The sequence below is a fragment of the Chlorocebus sabaeus genome, chromosome 16 (genome assembly GCF_047675955.1).
Source record: "Chlorocebus sabaeus isolate Y175 chromosome 16, mChlSab1.0.hap1, whole genome shotgun sequence".
Lineage (NCBI taxonomy): Eukaryota > Metazoa > Chordata > Mammalia > Primates > Cercopithecidae > Chlorocebus > Chlorocebus sabaeus.
The window spans coordinates 27,163,844-27,183,680 of record NC_132919.1 but is presented as its reverse complement, the minus strand read 5'-3'; the positions used below and the strand labels follow the sequence as shown (position 1 = coordinate 27,183,680).

General features: G+C 49.5%; 2 protein-coding genes across 5 annotated transcripts in view; both read left to right on the top strand.

The window, feature by feature from the left end:
• Positions 1-4,606, top strand: part of SEZ6 (seizure related 6 homolog) — a 49,986-nt gene extending 45,380 nt beyond the window's left edge. Inside the window, exons 9-17 of one of the 3 annotated variants that reach the window (XM_008010850.3) lie at positions 64-202; positions 315-511; positions 1,397-1,591; positions 2,001-2,192; positions 2,298-2,495; positions 2,793-2,831; positions 3,081-3,198; positions 3,287-3,389; positions 3,571-4,606. In XM_008010850.3, coding sequence (XP_008009041.1) covers positions 64-202; positions 315-511; positions 1,397-1,591; positions 2,001-2,192; positions 2,298-2,495; positions 2,793-2,831; positions 3,081-3,198; positions 3,287-3,389; positions 3,571-3,600 — 1,211 coding nt within the window. In that variant the 3' untranslated portion in view covers positions 3,601-4,606. Of the gene's footprint in view, positions 1-63; positions 203-314; positions 512-1,396; positions 1,592-2,000; positions 2,193-2,297; positions 2,496-2,792; positions 2,832-3,080; positions 3,199-3,286; positions 3,390-3,501 lie in introns of all 3 variants that reach the window. The other 2 variants (XM_008010849.3, XM_008010851.3) reach the window with 2 other exon arrangements.
• A 3,488-nt stretch (positions 4,607-8,094) lies between these two features.
• PHF12 (PHD finger protein 12) overlaps positions 8,095-19,837 on the top strand; it is a 47,616-nt gene continuing 35,873 nt past the window's right edge. Inside the window, exons 1-2 of one of the 2 annotated variants that reach the window (XM_008010854.3) lie at positions 8,095-8,982; positions 9,631-9,812. In XM_008010854.3, coding sequence (XP_008009045.1) covers positions 8,917-8,982; positions 9,631-9,812 — 248 coding nt within the window. In that variant the 5' untranslated portion in view covers positions 8,095-8,916. Of the gene's footprint in view, positions 8,983-9,630; positions 9,813-17,236; positions 17,763-19,837 lie in introns of those variants that run through there. The other variant, XM_037992796.2, reaches the window with a different exon arrangement.

Here is a 19,837-nt window from a genome sequence, read left to right as displayed (position 1 = left end):
CAGATGGTAAACAACGCCATGGTAAGCTGGAAAAGACCCTTCTGGACCTCCCTTGCCTTCCAGCCGTGTGCAGCGGGGAGATCACAGACTCAGCTGGTGTGGTGCTCTCTCCCAACTGGCCAGAGCCCTACGGTCGTGGGCAGGATTGCATCTGGGGTGTGCATGTGGAAGAGGACAAGCGCATCATGCTGGACGTCCGAGTGTGAGTGCCTACTGGGTCAGGCTGAGCCAACTCCTGAGGTCTGGGGATATCCCTTGTCCAGCCCATCCTCGGGCCCCCGAGCCGGCTCTGCCCTGACGCTCCTCCTCCACAGGCTGCGCATAGGCCCTGGTGATGTACTTACCTTCTATGATGGGGATGACCTGACAGCCCGGGTGCTGGGCCAGTACTCAGGGCCCCATAGCCACTTCAAGCTCTTTACCTCCATGGCTGATGTCACCATTCAGTTCCAGTCGGACCCCGGGACCTCAGTGCTGGGCTACCAGCAGGGCTTCGTCATCCACTTCTTTGGTGAGCTTGTCCCTACCCTACTTAGAGTGCAGACAGCAAGCCATGACAAGTCAAAGAGGCCAGGGCAGTGAGGTGCCTGAATGCTCTCTCAGACAAGAGGAAGCTGGAAAAGCACCAGGGATCACCCGGAGGAAGCTAGTCCTGTTCTCCATCTGCCCTGAGGGGGAGCCAGAATTCTGAAGTGGCAAGAGGGGTTTGGGTAGGCAGCAGAACAACTTTCTTTTTCTTCCTTTTTTTTTTTTGGTGGGGGGGACAGTGTCCCTCTGTCATCCAGGCCATGGTGCAATCTCTGCTCATTGCAACCTCCACCTCCTGGGCTCAAGTGATTCTCGTGCCTCAGCCTCCTGAGTAGCTGGGATTACAGGTGCATGCCACCATGCCTGGCTAATTTTTGTATTTTTAATGGAGACAGGGTTTCGCCATGTTGGCCAGGCTGGTCTCAAACTCCTGGCCTCAAGTGATCTGCCCACTTCAGCCTCCCAAAGTGCTGAGATTACAGGTGTGAGCCACTGCACCTGGCCAGAACAACTTTCAAACAAAAATGGGGGAACTAAGGAAAGGTGCTGGCTTCTTTCTGACAATCTTTCATAGAAGTGACAATTTCCCTCACCCTGCCTGGCCCCGTCTCTCAGGCCTAAGGAACTGGTCAAGGTGCTTTTGGAAGTAAGGCCAAAGCTTAAATGCTAACCCTGGAATCGAGGAGACAGAGCAATGTCAGAGGCAGTCAAGGAGGGGCCCTTGAGAAGAGAGGAATGGATAACTGAGCCCGCTCAGGACAGTCTAGGTCCAGGACAAACTAGAAGGAGCCAGAGTGCCCTGAAGATGAGGGGGACAGTCACTTTGGTGCTGGCCGAGGACCTGCATCTTGTGCCTCTGTGCCCCCAGAGGTGCCCCGCAATGACACATGTCCGGAGCTGCCTGAGATTCCCAATGGCTGGAAGAGCCCATCGCAGCCTGAGCTAGTGCATGGCACTGTGGTCACTTACCAGTGCTACCCTGGCTACCAGGTGATGGGATCCAGTGTCCTCATGTGCCAATGGGACCTGACTTGGAGTGAGGACCTGCCCTCATGCCAGAGGGGTGAGTATATCTGTTCCCCATGCTCCCCTTCCCAATGCAACCTCCACACCTCTCTCCTGGATTCTGAACCAGACTGTAGCTGTTATTAGCTAGTATCCTCAAAGTTCCTTCACCTCTTATAGCCTCAGTTTCCTCATCCGTGAAATGGGGATGATACCTTTTCATGGTGTTATCAGCCAAGTACTCTAAGTATTTCATTCCTGGTAGATGGCCAATCAGTGTTTATCGAACCTAATAGATGGAAAGGGGACAAATGGCAGGGACACACCAGCACAATGGTAGGGACAGACACATAGGGGGTAGACCCATATGACATGAAGAAGTTAGCTGGCCTGGAACAAAGCCAGGGTGGACTGGCCTCTGCTTAGTTCTCCTTGGGCTACTTCTCCCCGTCATCCCCTACCCATAGTGACTTCCTGCCATGACCCCGGAGATGTGGAGCACAGCCGACGCCTCATATCCAGCCCCAAGTTTCCTGTGGGGGCCACCGTGCAATATATCTGTGACCAGGGTTTTGTGCTGACGGGCACCTCCATCCTCACCTGCCATGATCGCCAGGCCGGCAGCCCCAAGTGGAGTGACCGGGCCCCTAAATGTCTCCGTAAGTGTCAGTTGAGTAGGAAGGAAAACCTCTAGTTGGAGATAAAAGATGCTGCCTTGGAGGCCAAGGGCATGACACCCTCACTGCGTTCTGCCTGCTTTGCAGTGGAACAGCTCAAGCCATGCCATGGTCTCAGTGCCCCTGAGAATGGTGCCCGAAGTCCTGAGAAGCGGCTACATCCAGCAGGGGCCACCATCCACTTCTCTTGTGCCCCTGGCTATGTGCTGAAAGGCCAGGCCAGCATCAAGTGTGTGCCTGGGCACCCCTCGCATTGGAGTGACCCCCCGCCCATCTGTAAGGCTGGTGAGTGCCCTGTCACTCCTCAAAACCCTCCCTGGCCCATAGAGCTGCTCTGGCAAAGATGTCCAATGTTGAGAACCAGAACCACCTGCCCATGCCACCTTCATAGTAATAGAATAGACCCTTGGTCTCCCCAGTCTCTGCCAGATCCTTCTGATCTGGCATCACCAAGACAAATGCTGGAGTGGGCTCTCCTTGGACAAATCCTTCCTATGATCATCCCACTACCTCCGCTCCCTGCCTTAGTGGTTTGGGCCATTGGGCTCACCCACTGCCCTTGGCCCTCCCCTTTTGTTCCAGCCTCTCTGGATGGGTTCTACAACAGCCGCAGCCTGGATGGTGAGTCTCCACCCTTGAGGGCCACATAAGTGGTCTCCCTGGTCCTGGTTCTCACGGCTCCCAGGTCATGGGCTTCCCAAGGATGGAAGGCAGAGAAAGAGAGGGGTTTGGGCCTAGCAGGGTAAAAAGTTTCCCTGCACCCAGTCAGCTAGAGGGAGCTGGTAGCCAGATGCCCTTGGGCAGAGGTGAGAGAATATGGGATCCAAGTGACAGAGACCTCTGCTCCAGTCCCACCCTCTGTGTCTTCAGTTGCCAAGGCGCCTGCTGCCTCCAGCACCCTGGATGCTGCCCACATTGCAGCTGCCATCTTCTTGCCACTGGTGGCGATGGTGTTGTTGGTAGGAGGTGTATACTTCTACTTCTCCAGGTGAGTCTGGTTTCTCTTTCTGCTCTGCATACCTGCATACTTCACTCCTACCCAGTGCTCCTGACTCACAGGCTTCTCTGCCCCACAGGCTCCAGGGAAAAAGCTCCCTGCAGCTGCCCCGCACACGCCCCCGCCCCTACAACCGCATTACCGTAGAGTCAGCGTTTGACAATCCAACTTACGAGACTGGAGTAAGTAACCATGCCAACCTTGCCACCTTATCCAAGACCCAGTTCTTTGCTTCTTTGGGCAGATAACCCTGAGGGTCCTGCCAAGCCCTCTCACTTTTTTTCCTTTTCCTAGGGAAGGTGAATTATGGCCTGGCAAACCTAATACAAGTTTCCAACTCCCAGCAGTCTCTTTCCTTTGCAGGAGACGAGAGAATATGAAGTTTCCATCTAGGTGGGGGCAGCCTAGGGAAGCCAACTCAGGCCTGCACCACAGTCCAGCAGCAAGGCTCCTTGTTTCCTGCTGTCCCTCCACCTCCTGTACATACCACCTGGGAGGAGATGCCACCAATCCCTCAAGAAGTTGTGCCCTTCCCTGCCTGCAATGCCCACCATGGCCTATTTTCTTGGTGTCATTGCCCACTAGGGGCCCTTCTTTGGGCCCATGTCAGGGGGCATCTACCTGTGGACAGAACACAGCTGGAGCACAAGCATCAACAGCCAGCATCCTGAGCCTCATCATGCCCTGGACCAGCCTGGAACACACAAGCAGAGCAGGAGTACCTTTCTCCATATGACCACCATCCCGCCCTGGCATAGCAACCTGCAGCAGGGTCAACTTGACCATGGTGGAAACTGCACCAGGGTGCTCCTCACAGGGCCATCACCAATGGCCAAAACTCCTCTCAATGGTGACCTCTGGGTAGTCCTGGCATGCCAACATCAGCCTCTTGGGAGGTCTCTAGTTCTCTAAAGTTCTGGACAGTTCCGCCTCCTGCCCTGTCCCAGTGGAGGCAGTAATTCTAGGAGATCCTAAGGAGTTCAGGGGGACCCTACCCCCACCTCAGGTTGGGCTTCCCTGGGCACTCATGCTCCACACCAAAGCAGGACACCCCATTCTCCATGACCGCCCTATACCCTGAGGAGAGGGAGACTTTCCTCCGATGTTTATTTGGCTGTTACAAACATCTTCATCCCAATAGTCCCTCCTCCAATTCCAGCCACTTGTCAGGCTCTCCTCTTGGCCACTGTGTTACGGAATAAGGGGAGGGGGTGGGCATATTCTGGAGAGGAGCAGAGGTCCAAGGACCCAGGAATTTGGCATGGAACAGGTGGTAGGAGAGCCCCAGAGAGACACCCAGGAGCTAGCTGAAAACCACTTTGTACATGTAATGTATTATATGGGGTCTGGGCTCCAGCCAGAGAACAATCTTTTATTTCTGTTGTTTCCTTACTAAAATGGTGTTTTTGGAAAAAAAAAAAAAAAAAAAAAGCAATGGCCAGGTGAATGATGCTTTCTTGGAGGGACAGGAGGTGGGAGATAAATGGGATATGGACTTCAGGACCAGAAGGCATGCTAGACCCACCAACCAGTCATCCTCAGATTTTTATTACTACTGTTTTTGAGATAGGGTCTCACTCTGTCATCCAGGGTGGAGTGCAGTGGCTGGCTCACAGTTCACTGCAGCCTTGACCTCCAAGGTTCAAGTGATCCACCTCAGCCTCCTGAATAGTTAAGACTACAGGTGCAGACCACCACACATGGCTAATTAAAAAAAAAAAATTATTGTAGAGACAGGGTCTTACTATGTTGCCCAGGCTGGTCTCCAACTCCTGGGCTCAAGTGGTCCTCCCACCTCAGCCACCCAAAGTGCTCAGATTTTATTTTAAAAGAAATTATTACATGCAGTTGAACGGGGTCCCCTGTCCCAAAAGAGACAGTGCAACAGATGGCAGGCAAAATCAGAGGCCCCAATGGCTGGTGTCGCAGGGATGTGGGAGCCCAGGAACCCCACTGCACATCCACCCAATGCCTTATTTCCCCCTTCTTACCAGGTCCAGAACTATAGGCTGGCATACTCCCAAATCCCTTCTCAACGCCACTGATGCCCTTCTCAATGCTAACTAGGCTCAGGAAGCCTGATGCATCTCTCCTTACCCTTATTTCTAAGTAAGCAAGACTTGGGAAATTGGAATAGGAAACAGAGACTGATTCCCCAGAACATGAAGCCCTAATCTGGCTTGGCATTAGAAAACAGATTGTCGGGAGCAGTGGTAATGCAGCTTAGGGGCTTGGCTCCTAAGTTAGGCAAAGGCGCTAACCATGGGCTCTGGAAAAAGATGGCTGGGAGGATCTTCTTAAGTTTGCCCCTTCCCTATGGGCCCCAGTACCTACCAAGATGGAAAGTGCCCAGTGTCGCCCCCCAGTATGCACATTCCATGCTGAGAGGTGTGCCCTGCGTCACTGCTCTCCAAGAGTAACAGCAAGAGGCAGGCAACAGGAAATTATGGGAGCTCGGAAACCAGTAGAGGAAAATTCACGAAAGAAATAATAGCAGCAACCAGCACCTTCTGCTTCTACAGTGTTCCAACAGGGAAGTCTTGACCACTCATGCTGCCTACCCCTGGCTCTAGCACAAGCCACCTTGAAGGATGAGAAGCTCTTGTCAATGCAGAGTGCAGTGCCTAGATTAGCCACAAGAGGTCACTTCCAAAGGCATCTGTATCCCACCTGCTCGCTCCTCAATCCCCCCTGAACTGTCAGGGCGGGAGCTCTCCAAGGTGGCACCATTCCTTGGCCCCACTGGCCTAACCTCATCCTCCAAGTTCCAAGAGGAAGGTGTGTGAAGTTTCCCTGGCTCTTGTCAACAGAGTCAAGTCTTATTTCCCTCATTAGCCCATAGTTCCTATTATCAGCTGCAACTGATGGTGCTGATCAAAGCAAAGCCTTGTTCAGTGGATGGACACCAATGGCTTACTTATCTGTTCCATAATGCCTTCAGGCTGACACAGCAGCACAGCTGGGCCCTGAGCAGTAGGAAAAAAAGCCAAAGAGAGAGGGCACATGAGGTTCTAACCTCTGAGAGCCTGTGGCATAAAGTATAGCCGTAGGAGATAGAAATTCTTGCCTCTTTCATACAAACAATCTAGCTCAGCCCTCCCCTCTCTGAGGGCCACATCTCTGGTCCACAGCCACTGAAGTTTATTGTTGGCTCAGGCTAGTAGAAAGCAGAGAGCAGCCAATTCACATGACATTCTCCACCCCACCATCCACGACCTTATCATTCTTTCCAGGCACCAAGAGGGTCATCAGAAAAGCGAAAAGTCAGGAAAACAGAAACCTAAGACTCTGTACACTGACATCCCTACTCTACCTAATTCATCCTCCTTACTGTACCCAAAGAAAGCATAGCAATTCCTTACACACAGTCGACATGGTGTAATGGACAGTGTCTGGCTTCAGAATCAAGAAATCTAATTCTTAGGTCTGCCATAAATGCACTATGTGACCTAGGCAGATCACTGCTCCTCCCTGTGCATCTAGAAACGAGGGGATTAAATCAGATGGTCTCTAAATCCTTTCTAGCTTTACGACTCTGAGAATGCTAAGTGTCCCTTAACATTAAAAGTGGGCCGAGTAGGCCGGGCGCGGTGGCTCAAGCCTGTAATCCCAGCACTTTGGGAGGCCGAGACGGGTGGATCACGAGGTCAGAAGATCGAGACCATCCTGGCTAACACGGTGAAACCCCGTCTCTACTAAAAAATACAAAAAACCAGCCGGGCGAGGTGGCGGGCGCCTGTAGTCCCAGCTACTCGGGAGGCTGAGGCAGGAGAATGGCGTGAACCCGGGAGGCGGAGCTTGCAGTGAGCTGAGATCCGGCCACTCCACTCCAGCCTGGGCGACAGAGTGAGACTCCGTCTCAAAAAAAAAATAAATAAATAATAAAAATTTTAAAAAGTGGGCCGAGCACAGCTACGAAGCAACAACCCCAACTAAACCCCTAGTGTCAAGCACAACGATGCAGTTCTCTTCTCCACTGCTTCATCCACCCTCAGGCAGCAATAACCGCCCATCTCTGACGGCGATACCAAGGGGAGGAGCTGGCGCCCTGAAAAGGAGCATGAATCCCCGCCCAGAATGTGAGGCGGGCCCTCAGACTACAAATCCCGGCATGCAAGCACTGACGCTCTCAAAAGTATCCCTTCCTAGCCGGCAAATGACTTCCCTGGGTCTATCCTACCATAGAGTGCGTCGCACGCACGTGGAACTACAGCTCCCACAATCCATCAGACCTATCGCGATTCTTGCTCCCAGGGTGCAATGGACCCCCCCCCCGTTCGCCCTTTACACCCTTTGGCATTGCAAACTGGGAGTTGGAGTCCGGGGTACGCAGGTAGCTGGGCGTTGTCAGGATTACAAACTCTACGCTTTAGGCTTCCTCTTGAAGAGCAGATCTCAGGGACAGTGGTGAACAGAGGGTGGTAACGGTCAGGCGGAACTCTCCACAGTGCCACCACCACGCAAGGCAGGGATGCTCAGGATACAATTAACTGATAAAATTAACTGTCAGGATGGGAGAGAATTAGGAACCACAGTCATCCAACACGCCACCAAAAGCGTCATTTTCTGTCGCAAATGGCTTTTCTCTTTACCAATATGGTGGCCTGGTCCAGCCACACCTGATGCTAGAACCGAACAGTCCAGTATAACATCCCTAGGAACACTGCTGTCACCGACAGGCGACCAGCTCCATCCAACACCACACCTTGTTCCTTTCTGTTCGTGCCTGAGGACTCCAAGGGCATGATAGCCCATATCCCATTACCAAAATGGCGAAAGGAGCAGCCTTCTTGTGAGGGCCTGCGGAAGACAATACGCCTGCGCGGGAGGCGTCTGTGTTACGAAGTGGGAGGGGAGCACTCCCAACACGCCTGCGCAAGACAGAGTCGTCTTAGTTTGCACACAAACACCAATGGATGAAGAGTCCCTAGCTTCCTGCGGCTGCGCCTTGACCCCTACAAGCTTTCCCAAGCGCCTGCGCGAGCCCTCAGGTCCCGCCCTTTTGTCTCAGTGCGCTGGCGCAGGGCAGAAAGGTGGGGCTTCGGTCCTCCAGACGAATGCCAGCGCGGCTGCGCGCTGGGGGGTACTCCCTCACCGCGGCTGCGCGGGAGCCAGGCCGCCGGCTGTCACTGCGGTTGCGCGCGGCGAGCGCCGAACCTGGGGCGCCTGCGCGGGTGGCTTTGCGGGCGCTCGCGGTAAGTTTGCGCCAAGTGCGCGGCAGCCGGGACGCAGACGGCGGCGGCGGCGAGAGGCGGAGCCCGGGGACCACCCCCCATCACCCTCCCCCCAGTCACCTCACGTACCACAACCTCACCTAACCTCTTACCCCCCCCCCCGTCCGATACCCCCAGCCCCGGGATGGCAGCGCCCGCCAGCCTTCCCGGCCGGACCGGCGGTCGCCAGTGCCGGCTTTAGCCTGTGGGACTAGGCCCTGCCGAGGCCTGACCCCTGGAGCCGGGACCCACTGTGCAGCCAGCAGCCGGGCCGGGACTGAGGGGCTGCTCCCCCCTCGCGGCCCGTCGGGAGGACGCTGTCGTCCCGGGGACTGGGGGCCGGGGGGTGGGGGGGAGCCAGGGCGAGGAAGTCGGGACCCGTGTTGGGAAAAAAGAAGCGGGGCCGGGGTCAGGAGCGCCCCCTACCCCCACCTCCCCCCTCCCCCCGGGGTTGGGGGGGCCGGAGCAGAGAGCACCCAGCCCGGGAGGTGGATGAATGTGGGAGAAAATGGAGACCAAGACGATCGTGTACGACTTGGACACATCAGGGGGGCTGATGGAGGTAAGAGTGGCCCTCCTCATCCCCTTCCCCCAGCGCCGGGAGGGAACCTCCGCCCTCCGCCCCACAAAGCCGGTCCTAAACTCGAAGCGCCCAGAGGACCGAGGGAGGGGGATTCTTCCTCACTTAGCCTCTCCCTCCCCTCTTTGCAATTTAGGGGGCTGAGCTCAGCCTCCGAGGACGTTTGCAGCAGTTTCACCTACCCGCCGCCCTCGATTCGCTCTCCCCAGGCGCCAGCCCACTCCATCTCGTTGCACCGGCAGGCCTCCCCACCCCCTTCTTGTTGGCCCCTTTGTGCTTCCCCCAGCACGTCCGGGTACCGGGCTTCGGGCCTCTCCAGAGCCAGGCTTTGGAGTCCCCCACTGTCCATACAAGGAAGTGGCAAGAAGGGAACCGCGCACCCTCTTCCCATCCCCCTACCCTTGATCCTCCCCATTTGGAAGAAGCTGTTCTCGTTGTTGTGCTGCAGGAACGCGGTTAGGGTGGGCTCCCCCTGGTTCCGGGGGCTGAGAGGTTCTGGGAGCAGCCTGGATGGGAGGAAGAAGGACAAAAGGGGGGAGAGGGGTGGGTGACGGAGAAGCCGCGCCGGGGGGGCAACGGACCGCCCGAGAGCTCCGAGTGTGCACACACGCCGTTTGTATGTGTGTGCAGCAAATCCAAGCTCTGCTGGCCCCCCCCAAGACGGACGAGGCAGAAAAGCGGAGTCGGAAGCCTGAGAAGGAGCCCCGGAGAAGCGGCAGGGCCACCAACCACGACAGCTGCGATAGCTGCAAGGAAGGTGGAGATCTCCTGTGCTGCGACCACTGCCCGGCTGCCTTCCACCTCCAGTGCTGGTAAGGTCCGGGGACCCTTCTCTGCGCATTCCTTCACCCGGCCTGCCCCTGCCTGCCGAAATAACGGGCGCTTGCAGCCGCTAGCTGACTTTCTGCAGCTGCCCGGGCGAGCACCTCCCCGCCCCCAGGTGTCCGCCGGGTTCTGGCAGTTTAGGGGGGAGGAGCAGCGGTGGGTCCGGACCCCGAGGTGGGGGTTGGGAGGAGTGAAGAGAACCCCATATGGGATTGGAAGTCGCTGGGGAGCCGGGACAGAGCCGGCCGGGGACAGCCGGCAGTGGCGGGGGAGGAAGGGGAGGAGCTCCGGGCCCAGTGCCGCTTGCCTGCCCGCGCGCCCGCTGCCCTCGGGGCTCCTGCCCGGCCGGGCTCTCCTTGGGGTGGGCGCGTAGAGCCCTCGGCCACCTGAATTGCAGTGGTCCAGACCCCGGCAACCGGGCGCTTGTGGCTGTAGAAGAAATCATGGAGGGTGTCTCTCGCGTCCGCCTCTTCTTTGCCTCTCTGTTTACAATATGGCGACCTGCCTTTAAATTATATTTTTATTCTCAGCGCCATTTTGGCTGCATATATGATTTGCAAACGTCTCCCGGGGAACGGTGGGGACAGCCCCGGAGTCCTTTCTGCAGAAGCTCCTCAGGGGCCCAGGCTGGGATCTCGCCGCTTTGGTCCCCTTTCTCTACCTCCGCTTGCCCCCGTTGCCTCTCAGAGCTGCCTTCCTTCCTCCTCCCTCTTCCCTCCTCCCTCCCGGCGCCACTGCCTCTTAGGAAATCGGGCTGGGTTAGACAATTAAAATTGCCCTTGGGCGCCGATTTCATTTCTCCGCTCCGGATCGGCGAGCCCTTCGCTGCAAAATTCTTTGCTGCCAGGGGGAGGATTGTGTGCGGTGGCATTGGAAAGGCATTTTTAAGGAACTGAGAGCTGGAAAGCCGTACGCTTTTTTCCCCCTTACTGGACGCGAGGGGAGGGGAGAGACCGAACCGAGAGGGAGGGACGTGGGTTGATCGCCCGCTGCGTGATCCTCCTCAGCGGCTCAGCCCAGAACAATCCGGCAAAGAAGAGTTTAAACTCCATCTTCTGCCGGCAGAAATCACCTCTGCCCTCCACAAAAATCCCACATCTGCGGCAGCAAACCCAGATTTCGTCTTGTTCTACTGGGTCTCCTTCTGTTCTGCAACAGTTGATTGAGGCAGAGGTTTGAGAGAGGAGCCAGTCGGGAGAAAGGAAGAGGGGGTTGTTTCTGTGTTCCCACCAGTTTTTTGATGTTGCCTTTTTTAGCCCTCTGTTTTTGTTTTTGTTTTTGTTTTTTATGTGAAATTTCACCGAAGGTCTCTTAACAGTTCCATTCACGTTCCATCGCTCGGTTTGCGTCTACTATATATTTGTACTAATTGCAGGTTTGGGAACACTTACTAGACAGATGACTGATACTGAGCAAATTAAGTCTGTGGTCAGAAGTTATGTAGGAAGCTCCCATTACCATTCCCAAGATACTTTTGCCCAGGAGGGCACCCCATCCCAGCTTGTAAAATTGCAGGGACAAAAATGATTATCCTAGAGGAAGTTTTGCTGCTGACTTTAAAATTTTTATTATGAAGTGACTAAGGGTCTGTGGTTTTTAGCCTTTATTTCCTATAAGGTATAATCCACCTGGAGAAAATATCTCTGGTCACATTTCCTTTGCTGTTCTTAGGAGAAATTTGTGCCTGAATATACGTTGTGTTGGTTACCAGTTATTCCCAGTTGCTTACATTTTTTTTTTCATGTGTGTGTTTGGTGTGTATACCAGGACTGAGTTGTAGACTTCTTGATTTAAAACGTGGGCTTACATCCTACCCCTAGGATGAACTTGGTGTTAACCATGATGGTTGACATGCATGTTGAGTGAGAATTTGATAAGCTCATTTATTTGATAAAGCTGCAATTGTTTATTAGAAACTTCAGGCATGGGAAAAGTGTGCTGTTTGGTTTGCCTGCGATTGGGCTTTTAAACTCTAAAACCTAACCGCTGAATTTTTTAATTAGGTGAGTCTGAAGTCTTATCAAGTTGTAACAATTAACAGTTTGCACTTTAGATGAAAGGAGAGAGAAGGAGGGACTCTTTAGCCATTGGTGAGATTCAGACTTGCCTAGACTGTGCATTTCATTGAATTTTATTTTATTTTATTTTTTTGAGACATTGAATAGGAACTAGTAATCAGAGATTTGTGAATAGTAGTAAATGAAGTAGTGCTTGTTTAACATCTCCAATTCTCCCTTTGAAGATGTCGGTACTGAATATACCATTGACTTATCTGAGTTGTTATCTAAATCACAAAGCATTGTAGATACTGGTGCAAAGGCAGGAAGTCTTTTAAGTAGGAATTCCCTAGACGAATTTCATTTAGTGAGGCTTATCCCACTTTTCTGCATCTGAAGCCACACTCTTTCCACCAAGAGTCAAGTATTTTACTTTTTTTTTTTCTGAGGCAGGAGTCTTCACTTTGTCACCCAGGCTGGAGTGCAGTGGTGCGATCTCGGCTCATTGCAACCTCCACCTCCCAGGTTCAACAGATTCTTCTGCCTCAGCCTCCTAAGTAGCTGGGATTACAGGTGCCTGCCACCATACCCAGCTAATTTTTGTATTTTTAGTAGAGATGGGGTTTCACCACGTTGGCCAGGCTGGAGAGTGAAGTATTTTATTAACTCAACCAGAGTAGTTAGATCAAGTAGTTAATGTCGCAGAACATTTTTATACTTGAATGTGTTTTCATGAATTTGTCCCCGCCGGGTGCAGTGGCTCACACCTGTAATCCCAGCACTTTGGGAGGCTGAGGCGAGTGGATCACAAGGTCAGGAGTTCAAGACCAGCCTGGCCAACATAGTGAAACCCCGATCTCTACAAAAAATACAAAATTAGCCTGGTGTGGTGGCACGAGCCTGTAGTCCCAGCTACTCGGGAGGCTGAAGCAGGAGAATTGCTTGAACCCAGGAGGCGGAGATTGCAGTGAGCCGAGATCACAACACTGCACTCCAGCCTGGATGACAGAGTGAGACTCCATCTCAGGAAAAAAAAAAAAAATTGTCCTATCACTGCTTACTTGTATCACATGAGGGTAAGGTTATAGTTCCTTTTGCTTCCCTTTTAAATTGACTAAGACTGAATTACTTAGGTAGGCATGATAATGATAATTTTCCTTATGTACAGAAAGTACAAGAGTAAGGTTGAAGCTGAGTATGGTGGTTCATGCCTGTAATCCCAGCACTTAAAGGGGCCAAGGTGGGAGGATCTCCTGAGGCCAGGAGTTCAAGACCAGTCTGGGCAACATAGCGAGACTCCATTTCTACAAAATTTAAAGAAAAAGTGAAGTTTAAATTTTGCAAATGCTGTAGGTATTAATTGCAGTGCTGCTGTGGTTCTCCATCCAAAGCTTTGTGGGATAAGTCTTTTTTCAGTCTCTAGTATTCCTTGCCAGTCTGCCTCACTGTGAACGGAATCCAGTGCAGTGTTCCAGAAGTGGTTCTAGGCAAACTTTACCTCCTGGGCTTAGTGACATAGCTATAAACCACAGGGGATCTTTCTAAGATAAATAGTAAGGAAATGACTAGTCAAATAAGCTGTTTTAATTGTTCTGTGTTTTCTCAGGAGCTAGTGCTTTGTATGAGGCACATCATCTCTTCCCAGTTAGACTGGGAGCACTATTTCTGGATTTTCTGTAATGATTCTCTGGGTGAAGGAATTAATTGTCTTGTGCTCAGTACCATGACTTCACTGAAGAATTAAACTTGAAGAACTGATGTCTTTGTTTTTGATTAAGTGATAGTGTAATCACTTTATCCAAGTTTAACTGGTTTATCAATTATTCAGTGTGATAGTAGGAGTTACTAAACCTGTCCCTAGAGAATTGGAAAGAGATGTGTGTATGGTTTTTTTGTTTTTGTTTTTGCTTTTTTGAGACTGAGTCTTGCTTTGTTGCCCAGGCTGGAGTGTAGTAGCACAATCAACTCACTGCAGTCTCTGCCTCTCAGGCTCAAGCAATTCTCCTTTCTCAACCTCCTGAGCAGCTGGGATTACAGGTGCATACCACCAGGTCTGGCTAATTTTTTTGTATTTTTGGTAGAGACAGGGTTTCACCATGTTGATCAGGCTGGTCTCGAACTCCTGACCTCGTGATTTGCCTACCTTGGCTTCCCAAAGAGCTGGGATTACAGGCGTGAGCCACCACACCTGGCCTTGGAAAGAGATATGTTTTTAAGTGTCCCTTGGTGAACCTGACTTCATCATAATTATCATGCCATGAGTTGAGCTTTCTGAAAGTTCTGGTCACTGAACTGATCCCAAAAAATCTGTTAAAAATGAGAATAACCAGTTCAGCTTTAGTTGCCACTGACCCATCTTTCTGTTTGAGATCGGTAGGATTGTTGTCACTGACAGAGTGAATACCATGGGGCATCAGTAATCAGGATGATAAAACTGGCTGGTTTCCTGTGATTGCCTTCTCATGGCATTTTGCTCCAAACAGACTGAGGGACCAAAATGGTCTGATTGAGAAGTGCATCTACCTCAGCAGACCTCAGCATGGTCCCTTCCTGTCAGACAGATTTCTGTAGCATTTGCCTCCGCATGTTATATTTGGAATTGTTGGCCAGCTTTCCTCTCTCTGGTGTTGGCAGCGAGATCCAAAATGAGGTTTTCGAAGAATGAGAGTAAAAAGGTCTCTGTGCACAGGCAAAACTAAGCTCAACTTGGAGTTTTGCATATTTTCAGTGAGTTGTAACAAAGGTTTCACACATAGAATAGAAAACTGCCTTGCAGAAAATGTTTGATGTTTGAAGTGGGGTTGTTTGTTTGTTTGTTTTTGGAGACAGGGTCTCCAAAGCTTGATCCTAGCTCCCTGCAGCCTCAAACTCTGGGCTCAAGTGATCCTCACACCTAAGCCTCCCAAGTAGCTGGGACCACAGGAATGTTCTACCATGCTGGGCTAATTTTTTTAATTTTTTTGTAGAAACAGGGTCTCACTATGCTGCCCAGGCAGATCAAGAATCCTCTCGCCTTGGCCTCCCAAAGTATTGAGATTACAGGAGTGAGCTGCCATGCCCAACCTGTTTGAACTTTTAAGGAGGTGGTTTTTCTGATTTTCTTGTGTTTAGCTCCTCATTAGAATAATATCAGGCAAGTGATGGATTAAAATACATTAATTCTAACATTATCTTGTCAGTATGTTGTTTTTGATATTGTAAGTGCTTAGAAGCCTGGCACTGATGAACTGGAGGTGACAACGTCTAGATTCCTTCCCCTCACCCAGCCCCATCAATAGTAAAATGATTCTACAGTAAACAAACCTAATTTGGTTTTATGTTTATTTTATTTATTTATTTGTTTTGCATTTTCTGTGTTGAATTGGAATCTAGGTATGTCGTATTGTCTTCTTTTTTTTTTTTTTTTTTTTTTGAGACAGTCTCACTCTGTTGCCCAGGCTAGAGTGCAGTGGCGTGGTCTCAGTTCACTGCAACCTCCGCATTCGCAGTTCAAGTGATTCTCCTGCCTTAGCCTCCTGTGTCATGTTGTCTTAATGGTCCACCTAAATATGGAAGATACAGTAATGTTCAATTTTAACTCAGGTTCAGATGCATGCTTCTTAATGTAGGGCTCAGGGGCTAATTAATTCTTATGAAATGATTGCAAGTCTCAGAAATATTTAAAGTGGAAAAGGAGGTTATACTCTTGAAAGATTATGGTTTTTGTGTAAAGTAAGGCAAGTACTTGGTAGTACTGTTACAGGAAATTTTTCAGTTAAGGCCTGTTCCAAAATTAATTACCATACTCAATAAAAGGTAGGGTGCAGTTACAATCTCATCAATCTGCTGCTGTTTCTTAAGGCTCTCAAAGTACTTTATAGATAGCTCCACTAATAATATATTAGGACAGTTTTGGCCTTTGTAAATGACTTGTATGTTTTTAATAGATATAAAGGTTCAAAGGAATATTTAGGTACTGCTTTCATTTGAATCTGGAGATGGGATTCATGTTGGTCTGTTGTAAGTTCTTGGTCAAGTACGCCTCCAGGAGTATTTTTGAAAGTTAAATCAGTAATGTTCAATAAATTGTCTAATCTTAATTTAAAAGAAATTCAACTAGTCACTATTAATGTGTTGAATGAAACACTGGTTTTTGTTAACCTGAGTGAAAGTACAAGTGATACCTAAAATTACTTGTGGAGCTCAGTGAATCTTTCCAAGGTTCATCCTGGTTGTAGCATTTATCAATACTTACATAGCTTTTTAATGGCTAAACAATATTCCATTGTATGGATATACATTTTATTTATTAGTTCATTAGTTGATAGACACTTGGGTTGCTTCTGCTTTTTGGTGTTGTAAATAATGTTGTGAACATTTGGGTGCCAGTTTTCTTTGTTGCTGGTTTTCGTTTTGTTTGTTTGTTTTTTGAGACAGAATCTAGCTTCGTTACCCAGGCTGAAGTGCAGTGGAGTGATCTCAGCTCACTGCAGCCTCCACCTCCCAGGTTCAAGCGATTCTTCTGCCTCAGCCTCCAGGGTAGCTGGGACTACAGATGTCCACCATCACACCTGACTAATTTTTGTAATTTTAGTAGAAACGGGGTTTCACCATGTTGGTCAGACTGCTCTCGTACTCCTAACCTCAAGTGATCTGCCCTCCTCAGCCTCCCAAAGTGCTGGAATTATAGGTGTGAGCCACCACACCAGGAAAGGTGCAAGTTTTTATGTGCAAGTTTTCATTTCTCTTGGATGTACACCTAGAGGCGGAATTTTTTGGATCTTATGGTAACTCAGCCTTTTGAGGAACTACCCATTTTCCAAAGAAGCTGCATTATTTTACTTTCCCACTAGTAGCATAGGAGGGTTCTAGTTTCTCCACTTCCTTGATAACACTTGTTATTTTCTGCCTTCTTGATTAAAGCCATCCTAGTGAGCGTGAAGTGGTATCACATTGTAGTTTTGAATCAGATTTTCCTGAAGGCTAGTGATGTTAAACTTTTTTTCATGTGGTTATTGGCCATTTGTATGTTTACTTGGAGATGTCTGTTCAGATTTTTGTCCATTTTTAATTGAGTTGTTCAGTTTTTTAATTGAGTTATGAGAGTTCTTTATATGTTGTAAATATAAGTTCCTTGTCACATATATGATTTTCAAGTATTCTTCCATTTTGTGGGTTGTCTTTACACTTCTCCCATCTTTTTATTTATTTTATTATTATTATTTTTAATTAATTAATTAATTTTTTTTTTTTTGAGACAGAGTCTCCTTCTGTCGCCCAGGCTGGAGTAACAGTGGTGTGATCTCAGCTCACTGCAACCTTCACCTCCCAGGTTCAAGCAGTTCTCCTGACTCAGCCTCCTGAGTAACTGGGATTACAGGCGCCCGCCACCACGCCTAGCTAATTTTTGTATCTTTAGTAGAGACGGGGTTTCACCATGTTGGTCAGGCTGATCTCAAACTCCTGACCTCGTGATCTGCCCACCTCGGCCTCACAAAGTGCTGGGATTACAGGTGTGAGCCACCACACCTGGCCTGTTTATTTATTTTTAGAGGCAGTCTTGCTGTGTCTCCCAGGCTGGAGGGCAGTGGCACAGTCATAACTCACAGTAACCTCCAACTCCTAGGCTCAAGCAATCCTCCCCCCTCAGCCTCCTGAGTAACTGGGACTACAGGCATTTGCCACTACACCCGGCTAATTTTTTTCTTTTTTTTGTAGAGATAGGGTCTCACTGTGTTACCCAGGCTGTTCTCAAACTCCTGTCCTGGCTTCAACTGATCCTCCTGCCTCAGCCTCTATTTTTTATTTTTGAATCTTAACCTAACAAAAGATGGTTGATTTAAGCACATTTTAATATCTATGCCTATATTATCTCTGTAATGTCAGTAAATGAAGAATTTCTTCTGTGAGCTCCAGTCAGGATGGTACATCCCAGTGAAGAGAACCTTACGATGTGATTTGGTATGTTGTTGTTTCAACTTTTCTGGATGTCCCTTCCTAGCAAAGAAGTCTAAAGCTGTATTGTTGCCTTAGAGGAAGTACAAAGAATCCACCATCTTTCTTTAGATAGGATGCTCACCTGTCACCCACTAGCCACAACAGAAAATTTCTGTGTTTGAGCACTTCTCATACTTGGAGGACCCTAGTTTAAGAAAGAAGATTTTGACTGGGGGCAGTGGCTCACACCTGTAATCCCAGCACTTTGGGGAGCCGAGGTGGGTGGATCACTTGAGGTCAGGAGTTCGAGACCAGCCTGACCAACACGGTAAAACCCTGTCTCTACTAAAAATACAAAATTAGAGGCTGGGTGCAGTGGCTCATGCCTGTAATCCCAGCACTAGGAGGCCGAGGCGGGCGGATCACGAAGTCAGAAGATTGAGACCATCCTGGCTAACACAGTGAAGCTTGTCTCTACTAAAAATACAAAAAATTAGCCGGGCACGGTGGCGGGTGCCTGTAGTCGCAGCCACTTGGGAGACTGAGGTAGGAGAATGGCGTGAACCCAGGAGGAGGAGCTTGCATTGAGCCGAGATCACGCCACTGCACTGCAGCCTGGGCGACAGAGCAAGACTCTGTCTCAAAAAAAAAAAAAAATTAGCCGGGCGTGGTGATGCACGCCTCGTAGTCCCAGCTACTCGGGAGGCTGAGGCAGAAGAATCACTTGAACCCAGGAGGTGGAGGTTGCAGTGAGCCAAGATCACGCCATTGCACTCCAGCCTGGGCAACAAGAGCAAAACTTCATCTCAAAGGAAAAAAAAAAAGAGAGATTTTAATTGTCTCAGTTTTATTGGTTGTGGTGGAAATAATTTCAGGTCAATTAAATTGTGCTGTCTTTTGAGTCCAATTAACAAGAACAAAAAGTTATTTGTGTATTGCAGCAAACTCACCTGTTTATTTATATCTTTATGTAAGCCCAGATAATAGTAATAGAGAGTGCAGAGAATATTTACCTGACAGTTTTATATGGATCATAAAAAGAAACCATCTGCTTTGATCCTCCCAAGAGGATTTTTGCTACCTAAAAATGCAGATGTCCTGCTTCTTGAACAGAAATGGGTGCATCTTTTCTCCCACAAGTGAAAAGTAATAGAAAATATATTAATACTCTTGGCTTTTGATAATGGGTAAACATACTGAAATCCATCTCTCAACTTTCTTGTCCCAACCCCAACACAGAGACAATTCCTTGAGTATACAGTTAAGTAGGCCACCCTGGTAAAAGATTATGTTTGGGTTTATGGTAGCCCTTGTACATTAATGCAGCGCAGGCTGCTGGAAATGCATTCAAGTTTTAAGATGCCAGCATTTTAAGTCACCAGAACAGGAAAAAAAAAAGTGTTTTCCCCCCTCCACTGGGCTCCTCCTTTGACTTAGAGGCCCCAGGGAGGGCCAACATGGCCAGCGCATTGCCATTCAATGAGTGACACTTAGAAGAGAACCTCTGCATAATGCGTGCCTCCCAAGAGAACACAGGACAGGAGTACGGCTGTCCCCCTGCCAGTTTCCTGAAAGAGGAGGACATTGTATTCAGTGCAAGTCCTAGACCAAATTTCAGAAAGGCACTTTGGTATTGCAAATTTGTCACCGTGCCCAGGACGCAGGCACAGGTCACTAGCTGACTGCTTTTCCCATGACTTGAGAGCAGTTAAGAAGAATGAGAATGTGATTCCTTTTTCTGCCTGCCATTTCCAGATATCAAAATCCTCATCCTTTAAGCCTAAGGTTATTCCTAAATCTAAGTCGTCTCAGCAAATAAGAACAAAGATGAGGTTTTAGCACATTATGTATGAGGCAAAAGCTGAGGCGTACAATAGACACTAATAAAAGGAGGAATATATGAGTTGACCCATCAGCAAGAAGGAACTTGACTACTACATAGAGCTGTTGTGGAATTCACAATAAGTAAATTACAAGTGCACCTTGCAGGTTGATGCCATTTTCAAAGTAATGAAAAACTCAACTTGTTCAATCAAAGAGTGAGTCCCTTTTGCTCTGCTGCCTACTTTCCCTTTTGCTGTAATCATACTACATAAATG